This window comes from Triticum dicoccoides, chromosome 1B, assembly GCF_002162155.2.
Source record: "Triticum dicoccoides isolate Atlit2015 ecotype Zavitan chromosome 1B, WEW_v2.0, whole genome shotgun sequence".
Classification (NCBI taxonomy): domain Eukaryota; kingdom Viridiplantae; phylum Streptophyta; class Magnoliopsida; order Poales; family Poaceae; genus Triticum; species Triticum dicoccoides.
The window spans coordinates 621,840,825-621,850,628 of NC_041381.1; the positions used below are offsets into that span (position 1 = coordinate 621,840,825).

The 9,804-nt window shown below is 43.2% G+C and overlaps 1 protein-coding gene across 1 annotated transcript; it reads left to right on the top strand.

Moving 5' to 3' along the window:
* The first annotated feature begins 3,362 nt into the window (after positions 1–3,362).
* LOC119350723 (pentatricopeptide repeat-containing protein At2g39620-like) lies at positions 3,363–9,241 on the top strand. Its single transcript, XM_037618415.1, has 5 exons — positions 3,363–3,467; positions 3,740–6,940; positions 7,044–7,123; positions 8,295–8,426; positions 8,915–9,241. The coding sequence occupies exons 1-2, from the start codon at positions 3,363–3,365 to the stop codon at positions 6,608–6,610; spliced, it is 2,976 nt and encodes a 991-aa protein (XP_037474312.1). The 3' UTR covers positions 6,611–6,940; positions 7,044–7,123; positions 8,295–8,426; positions 8,915–9,241.
* The last annotated feature ends 563 nt before the right edge of the window (positions 9,242–9,804 follow it).

Genomic DNA, 9,804 nt, shown 5'->3' on the forward strand with positions numbered 1-9,804 from the left:
TTATTCAAACCATAGGCTTTATTCCCTCTCTTTCTGACGCCTCTCTCTTTGTCTATCATCATAATTCTGACATTGCCTACTTACTTCTTTATGTTGATGATATCATTCTCACTGCTTCTTCTCAAACTTTTTTGGACCGCATTATTACTCATCTACGTTCTGAGTTTTCTATGACCGATCTTGGTCTTCTTCACCATTTTTTAGGTATTGCAGTGATTCGTGATTCATCTAGTCTGTTTCTTTCCCAGCGTCAATACATTCTGGATCTTCTCAATCGTGCTGGTATGCTAGACTGTCATCCTTCCGATACTCCTGTCGACACTAGTTTCAAACTTTCAGCCAATGGTGATTCTTTCTCTGATCCCACTCTTTATCGCAGTCTTGCCGGTGCTCTCCAGTATCTTACCATCACTCATCCTGAAATCTCTTTTGCTGTCCAACAAGCTTGTCTCTATATGCATGATCCTCAAATTCCTCACTATAATCATATCAAACGCATCCTTCGGTATCTCAAAGGTACTCTGGATCATGGTCTCCACATAAACAATTCATCCCCCACCTCTCTCACCGCGTATTCTGATGCAGACTGGGCTGGTTGTCCCGACACTCGACGATCTACATCCGGTTTCTGTGTTTTTCTTGGTGACAATTTGATTTCTTGGTCCTCGAAAAGGCAGGTAACCGTCTCCCGCTCGTCCGCTGAAGCTGAATATCGTGCGGTTGCACATGCTGTGGCTGATACGATCTGGCTTCGTCAGTTGCTCTCCGAGTTGCATCGACCACTTCCACATGCTATCATTGTTTATTGTGATAACATATCAGCTGTCTACATGTCCGGGAATCCTGTTCAACATCGTCGGACTAAACATATTGAGATTGATATACACTTTGTTCGCGAGAAGGTGGCTCTTGGACAAGTTCGGGTGCTGCATGTTCCTTCAACGGCTCAGTTTGCTGATATATTTACCAAAGGACTGCAATCTACATCTTTTTGTAATATTCAATCCAGTCTCAACGTTATCGAGCCTCCCGTTGATACTGCGGGGGGATGTCAGACTATTATTTGGCTCTCAAGTTACCTAATCCTAGTCGTATTGTAATAGTCCTAATCGTATTGTAATAGGTATGGTTGGCTTGTAAACTCTTATATATACCGCTCTATGTGGCCGGCAAATCAATAACAATAGTTTTATTCAAATCTTACAAAAACATCCACTATAATCAAAATTGGTCCCCCAAAACAACATCACACATTAACTCAGTTCAAAATCAAATCTTATTAACTAAATCCAGACTTTCTTTGTCTTCCACTACTTATACCCAAATCAAATCAAATCTTACCAAAATATTCACTATAATCAAAGTTGGTCGGCCCATTTGACGAGTGCACGCATTTTTTTCTATGTTTTGTTTTTTGATTTCTTTTTTACAGTTTCATTTTTCTATGACCAATAGGTTGGTTTTTGCCCGGCATACTATCAAAATCGGCACAGACCTGTACGTAATGGTGAGTTTGTAGTGTCGCCTCCATTTCGATTAAACCTCCCCCACTGGTTTTAGCCCACTGGTATACTTAATCCGATTTTTATTTTCTAGATTTAATAATGTCGTTATGGGAAATAATCAATCACAATGATCTCTAATCAATCTTTAAAGACCAAATCTATGAAAAGGCAACATTTATACAAAGGAGTCAATGTCAAATGCGTCATGGATACATTATTAAATTTTTTGATTAAAGAGTTTCTAGCTCTTGAAATTTTATTATGGTTGTCGATATATCCATTCACATATCACGTGAGAAACATTTTTTGTTGGAAGAAAAAAATAAAGAAATAAAAGGAGAGTGATTTACCGATAAAAAAGAAGTCGCCAAGGTAGCCTGGTGTGCAAGAATATTTTGAATATGTATGTGAGATACAACTAATGTTGAATTACTAAAAATATATATGCTCTCGTTGCAACGCAAGGGGAAATTAACTAGGATCAATAGTGTGTTACTTGAAGTGTATTGTGTTTTGGCACAACAATTTAGCTAAATCTATCATTGACGTGCATTATGTAGGATGTCCACTTGTCCCATCAAAAATTATGTGGACACATGTGAGCCTCCTGCTTATATCATGCGACACATGTGAATGTGGGTCTGGATGGGAGTTGAGGTTTTTCTATTTAGTTATGTGTGTCTGAGCGGAATAATTTTTCTACTTTAGAAAACATGACAAATTGCATTTCGATAGAGATGTATTTGCAGCAAATTGCATGAGCGAGCAATTCACATTCTTTTACATCAAGTTGTATAATTTTTTTAGTTAGGATAGAAGGTTAAATGCATTGCTTGATTGCTTCAAGAGTTAATAACAAACACGGTGGCGACATGCTCCTAGCTAACCGCCAGGAAAGAGCGTTCCTACCCAGCCGCCGCTAGGGTTTCTTCTGCCTCCAGTTGGCGTCGACGCTGGTCTGCCTCATCTCCTATGGCCTTAGGGCCATGGAGGAGTGGTGGATCCCAGCCTTTGCCTGCGGGAGGGCTTAGTTTTTGCATACTTTTCCGAGTTTTTCTTAGGGTTTGTGTCCTACTCAGAGAGACGAGGCGGCAACAACTCTCTGGAGATGGAATAAGGTTCTCCCCGCCTAGGCCCCGTCCTGGTGGTGCTCCCAACGTCATTGATGGGCGTGTGGAGGCTTGTCTCCGGCGGTTCTCGTGGCATTTGGTCGGTGTTTGTCTTCGGTGGATCCACATGGATCCGGTATTTGTCTGTTTGTGTTCGTGTGTCTACAGGTTGGATCCTTCCGATCTAAACTTCTCTTCAACAACGAAGGTTGCTGTTCTGGTGCGCTAGTCCTATAGGGCCTTAGCACAACGACTTCCCGGCTGTCTACTACAACAAGTTTTGCTCGACTCCAGTGAGGGAGGGGCAATGACAGCGGTGCGCCTTCCGCTCGCTTCAGTGCTTGTAGTCATCGCTATGTGGTCTACGGATCTGGATGTAATTTTTATTATTTCTGGGCTTTGTTTTACTATCATGATTGATGATGACTAGATCAGAAGTTTTACCGCAAAAAAGACAGACACGGTGGCGTATCAGTTGCATGCCCAACAATAAAAATCATTTTTTTGTGGAATGCACGACATTCAACTGTATGTTACAACGTGGTAATGGCTTAGGACTCAGGAGAGATTGGATCTGCCTTCTTGGCTCGTGGCGCATCACGGGCGGCACACACCTCCTACCCCTTGATAGGGTGGCATATCGGCACGAACACGGTGGTAGGGGATCAGGGTGGAGAGCAGGGCGGTTGGCAGGGGACTCCTCCTTGGTGGTCCATGAAAAAGTGCGGTGTGAATGAGAGAGGGTGCCATGGCGAAGGTGAGGTTGGCGTCATCCAATTCTAAAGGAGAGGGCTTCTGCGAGAAATGTCTTGCTATGGCAGGAAACCGAGCAGGAAGGGAAGGGTCCGACAGGGTAAGTAAAAGGGTGCATCGTGGGGTGTTTTTTTGTTGGGCCCATGTATATTGAAGATAAAATTACAGATATTAAGACAACCACATTTTCTACGAGGGGAGAGAGGGGATGAGAAAGAGATGAGCTTCAACTTTGAAGATCACCCTAATCATTTGTGTCATTCAATTATATCCATTGCAGCCCAGCGTTCTCATAGTAAACTAGTAAGATCGTTCGAGGCCCTTTTTCCCTCTTCAGTGAAACTCTCACCAGATCCATCCGTTTAAATCCAGGCCCTCCAAACATTGATCAGACGGTTAGAAGAAGCTCCAACAGTTCTTACAGTCAGTGGCTGGAGTAGCCCATCACTCTCTGACCAATCTGGGCCCTCGCCTCCAAGCCCATTTTGCCGGCGACTATGCGCGTGGAGATCCCGTCATTCTCCACCGCCGCCGCCGCCGCCGTCGCCCATCCCCGGCGACCCACCCGCCACCTCGCTTATGTTACGGTCTCTCCCCATTCTACTCCTCCACTCCGCGCTCTCCTCCAAGCCGACCCCATCTAGGCTCCTCTCTTCCGCCGCCGCCGCCGCCGCGGCCTCCACCGGCTCGGTTGCGCGGGGCGGCGGGGCGCATGGCAGCGTATCGGCCGTATTGGCCATTGTGGGACCCATCGAGCTCCTCTTGCCGTCCTCCGAGGCGCGCCTCTACGTGCGCCTCCTGCGGCGCTGCGCGCTCGACGCGCTCGCCGCCGGCGCCGGCGCCGTCCACGGGCACGTCCTCAAGCGCGGCTTCGCCCCCGACACGCTCGTCTCCAACGTCCTGATGGACACCTACGCCAAGGGCGGCTCCCTGGCGGCCTGCCGCCACCTGTTCGACGAAATGCCTCACAGGGACGTGGCGTCCTGGTGCACCGTCGTTTCTGCGCACGCCAGCCGGGGCCTCTGGATTGATGCCATCGGGGTGTTCAAGGGGCTATTGTCCTCCGAGGTGAAGCCAAACCGGTTTGTCATCTCGGCGACGCTGAATGCATGTGCCAGGTCTGGTGTCATGGAGCTGGGGCTCATGGTACATGGATTGGTGATCAAGTCTGGGTTGGGTGTTGATAGGTTTGTGGAGGTTGGATTTGTTGATATGTATGCAAAATGTGGCAATGTAGGCTGCTCTTTTAGGTTCTTCAGTGAAATTCCGGTGAAGAGTTCAGTTGCTTGGAATGCAATGATTTCAGGTTTTATTGAGAATGGCTGTGTTGTGGAGGCTGCTGAGCTTTGCAGGGATATGCATAGAGTTGACATTTCAATGGATGTGGTGACATTGAGGTTAGCTGCTGGCGTCGCTGCTTTTCTTGGAATGTTTGAGCTTTGCAGGAATGTTCATGTTTATGCACTTAAAGTGGGGTTGGGAAGAGATTGTTATGTTCTGTCTGAGCTGGTTAAGTCAGCCGGGAGGGTAGGTGATACTCAGTACATTGGACAGCTTGTTGCTGCAGCTAGAAGGCGTGATGCATCTTTGTATTCTTTAGCTATATCAGGCTATCACTCAAATGGTTGCCGGGATGAAGCAGTGAAGCTAGTTGAACATCTTCTTTCTTCAGGCCTCAGTTTAAGGGAAGGGGATCTGGTCACCGTTGTAGATGTTTGTCATATCAAAGAGGAAGTTCAGCAAGTGCATGCTTATACATTGAAATCTGGAAGCTTCAGTTATATTAATGTATGTAATGCTCTTATATCGGTATACTCTGAAATAGGATCGCTGATGCACGCCGAAGCAATCTTCAAAACTTCAGAGTCACGAGATGTTGTATCATGGGCTGCAGTCATGGCAGGCTGTGTCAAGAACCTCCAATTTGAAAAAGCATTTGGTTATTTTAGAGGGTTAAGAAATTCTGGAGCACTATTAGATCAGCACTGTGTTGCTACTATCATAAATTCATGCACAGGACTTGAAGACATGGATAAGGGAGAGCAGATTCACGCTCTGGCTCTTAAAGTTGGGATATTGGTTGCTGACTTTGTTAGTGCTTCCCTAGTGACCATGTATGCAAAATGCCATCATATTAAGTGTGCTGCTGAGCTTTTCTCCCACACACCTTTTCCGAGAAATATAGTTTTAACTAATGCGATGCTCTCGGGGTATTGCTGGAATTTCCTGCCAGAGAAAGCTCTTCTGCTCTTCTGCAATGAATATCGTTCTGGTCTGCGTCCTGATCATTTCACTTGTTCAACTGTTCTCAGTGCATGCGCCGATATAGGAGCAAAGGAGACTGGTGAACAGGTTCATGGCTATCTTGTAAAGATTGGTTCTGAATACATGGATGCCATTGTTGGAAATGCTATCATAGACCTTTATGTCAAGTGTGGAAGCATTGCCAGTGCTTGTAGTTTTTTCCATAGCATGAGAAGTTGGAGCATAAATTCATATGCAATGCTAATGTTGGGTTATATTCAGAACAGATGTGGTGATGAAGCTCTTCATCTTTTCTCCAAAATGCAGCACAGTGGATTGCGTGCAAACCGTGTTACCTTTGCAAGAATTTTGCGTGGATGTGCTGACCTATGTGCTATTGATTTAGGGAGACAAGTCCATGCTTCTATTATAAAGATGGGTTTGATCTCTGATGTATATGTCGCAAATGCACTTGTAGGAATGTATAAAAGATCTGACGGTTTGATGGAATCAAGAAGAGACTCTCAAGAAATTTTGGCAGGAAATGGTCCAGAACAGAATACTGAAGATAACTGCTATTCAGAACAAAGGGATGGAAGCAGCGACCTTGAAGAAATTGGGCTGTTTACGTTGGAAGAAGAGAAAAATCATGAAACTTATGCTGATGTGCGGAATATTTCTATTTGTGCTGCTTCTCAGTATTCCGGAACTCCACTTCCCATCCATGTGGTTGGACAGGAACTTAGGATGAACACTATCATGTGGAGTGGAAGAAATGAGAAGGGCAGTGAAAGCAAGGTTTTTCTAGATACAGGATATCAGGGAAACAGAGGTGGATCTCACAAGCTGTTTAACTTGTTACACGTGGACAGCACTGGATCTGACCAATTCGTCCTAGTTGTCTTCATTGACAATAGCCTTAAGATAGAGGATACAAGATTTGTTAATACCGAGTTAATAAGATCAGGTGTTGCACCAGCACTCGGCATTCCTCCTTGACAAGTTATTGCGCAGTACGAAAACTACTTACTGGCCCTGTTATTTCTCATGCAACAAACTGAATCATCATGTTGGCATATCAGAAAAGCATGCAAGGGAAGCAAACTCTGAGTTGGGTTATGAGTTCATGCATCATTCACCCCTCAAATCCACATCACGTCTATGAACTTTCACATGATGCACACCATATGACCATGAGAACTCAATATCTCTTTGCATTTTCATGGGAGATGTTTACACCAAGTTAAAGTAAACCAAACACTGCTTTGAAGTTCTCCAACCGCTGGATGGTTTAGTTGCATGGAAGAATAGATCAAGAATGTCGAACAGGTTAGCACGAAATAGTTAGCTATACCTCATTTAGTTGGTACTTGTTCTAATCTTTTAGTTATGGTGAACAACTCATGATTTTCACACATTTTCTTTCATGCAGGGGACAACTCCTCTCTTCAAGCACTTCCATGACAGGAGGTAGCAGGCTCGGAAAAGTCAGCTTGAGCTTTGTTCACTGCTGTAAGTTAACAAACATTTATGGTGCTTAGGCACACATTCTTACTAATACCTCTTTGCTTGCTTGAGCATTGATTATTGCATCGAGTTGACAAAGATTGTGGTACTTATGCATATTGCTTTACTAATACTCCCCCCGTCCCAAAATAAGTGACTCAACTTTGTACTAACTTTGTACTAAAGTTAGTACAAAGTTGAGTCACTTATTTTGGGACGGAGGGAGTACTACCTCCGAGGTAGTACATCATTACTTGCTTGAGCTTGGATGCTGTGACTTAGGCATACACTTTTACTAATACCTCCTTGCTGCTACTTCATCTTTACTGTATGCATAAATGAAATACTCTTAGTTGATTCCTACACTAACACCAGTATGTTAGAGGACTGCAACTTGGAAAAGTAATTGCAACTCCTCAAGCTGCTACTCTGCACCGTCTCCTAATCTCCTATAGTTCATTCAACTTCACCGGTAAGATTGTGAGATTATTAAATCTTTTAGCCCAACCAATATTGCTTCGAAGAATGTATCTTATTTCAAAATTTGCCGTCGAACGTTAGAAATGTGGTTCATTCTCTGAGATAAGACATATGTAGGTGAGATGTTTTCCGTGGTAATGAAATGAGAACATGCACGTTCGATATTGTTATTTCTGACTGACATTGTTGAATACTATGTAAGATGTTTGTAGTTATGTACTGATGGTTCAGTTCATTCTTGAACCAAATGGAATTGCAAATAAATGCTATACTCCCTCTGGTCCTTTTTATTTCGCATATAGATTTGTCTGAAATCAAACTTCAGAAAGTTTGATCAGCTTTATTGAAAAAAATATCCACATTCACAATACGAAATCAATATCATTAGGTGCGTCGTGAATTTAATTCTCATATTATACTTTATTATTGTAGATGTTGATATTTTTGCATACAAATATGGTCAAACTTTACAAAGTTTGACTTCAGACAAATCTTATATTCGGAGTAAAAAGGACCGGAGGAAGTACATAATAAATCTAGCAAAAATATATTTTCCTTGTTGAGAATTCTTCCGTCCATTCCATTAAATGAAATCTTCTGGCTATGTTGTGCCTTCTAATGTTATCAGTCAACACCGTATAATTGCATGGCTGGTCAATCTGCCGCTATCTTTGCTAATTTTTTATTCATTTGACAGAAACTAGCACCAGACTTGAATGAGAAGAATGGTACATCAGACGTGGCGGAATCCAGGATGTTGCACATTTTTGTTGTGACTACTCCTAAGCATCATTTCCCAATTCAGCAACTTCAATCTGACAGTAAGATTGTAAGTTCAGTGTGCTATTCAGATTTCCTTTTATGCTTTTCCACACTCCTACACCTACAGTGCTATTTCCTTGCTAAATTCTCTCTTATTTGCAGAAGTTCATCTTCTTGTTGATGTATCAGCGTTGCATAGTGGTTTATCTTGCTATATAATGTACCGGAAATACTTGTCGGAGGAATGGATGTATCTAGACGTATTTTAGTTTTAGATACATCTGTTTTTATGCATTTCTCCGACGAGTAGTAGCCTTGGGGCATTTTTATAATTGGTACGTGTATTCTGGTATCTAGGTGTGATTAGGTGGTCCTTGATACCTACAGTTTTTTAGACAATATTTACATAGCTGTTGTATAAAATAACATCCATTAATTCAATGCTCATATGGTACTGGGTACTTGAATTCCTCGTCCAACTCCAGCCCTAGTTCGTAGACCCCTTTCTCAAACAGATGGTCATGTTTATGCTGACACTTGTTGCTTATTCATCAGGATCTGCAAGAAGATAACCACAGTCAAGGCAAGCAGTTGCATCCAGCATAAAACCACTGGTTCCGCCCTTGTATTTTTTTTGGGGGGCTTTTTAGATGAGATGGAGCTAGCACACACCAACTAATCTGTGAGATAAAAAGGTATAGATATATGAATACGATACCCGATCAACACTGTTGGGTTCCTAGCATAAAAGGAAAAAAAGAAGAGCTATGATAGAAGAAAGGGTGCAAATTGCAGAAGGTTGTCAACAAGAGTCACAACTGTAAACTGCAAACTGGTGTCCATGTTTTTTTGTCCATTGTCAAGAATTTGAAGGTTCCTATAGCTCTTACTCTTGTCATGCCTTTATGAACAACAGCGGTAAGCTACCAATGTCAAGCTCAAATCAAACACTAGGAGTATAGGAATTCTCATGGGTTCGCACTCGGTTCTGTCTGTTTCTCCCCAAGCGAGACGCGAGGAAAGCCGGCCAATCAATCTGGAAGGGCACCGCCGTGTGCGATTTGAGAGTCTCCAAAATTGGGCCAAACAGATGGTCGTGTTTATGCTGGCACTTGTTGCTTATTCATCAGGGCCCTGCAAGGCTGCAAGATGATAACCACAGGCAAGGCAACACAAGCAGTGCCATCCAGCATAGTACCACTCTGGTTGTCATGAAACCTCCGGTTCTGCCCTTGTTTGTTTTTTTGGGGTCTTTTTGGACCAGATGGAGCTAGGAGACATTGGCTATTCTCTGGATAGTTTCGTGAGAATAGTTCATCCTAATTGTGAGATGAAAACGTATAGATACGAGTATCATCGATCAAAACCCTAGGGTTCCTCATGAAAAAGGACAGAATAAAAAGCTACGATAGGGCGACAGATGCAAATGAATGTCAACAATAATC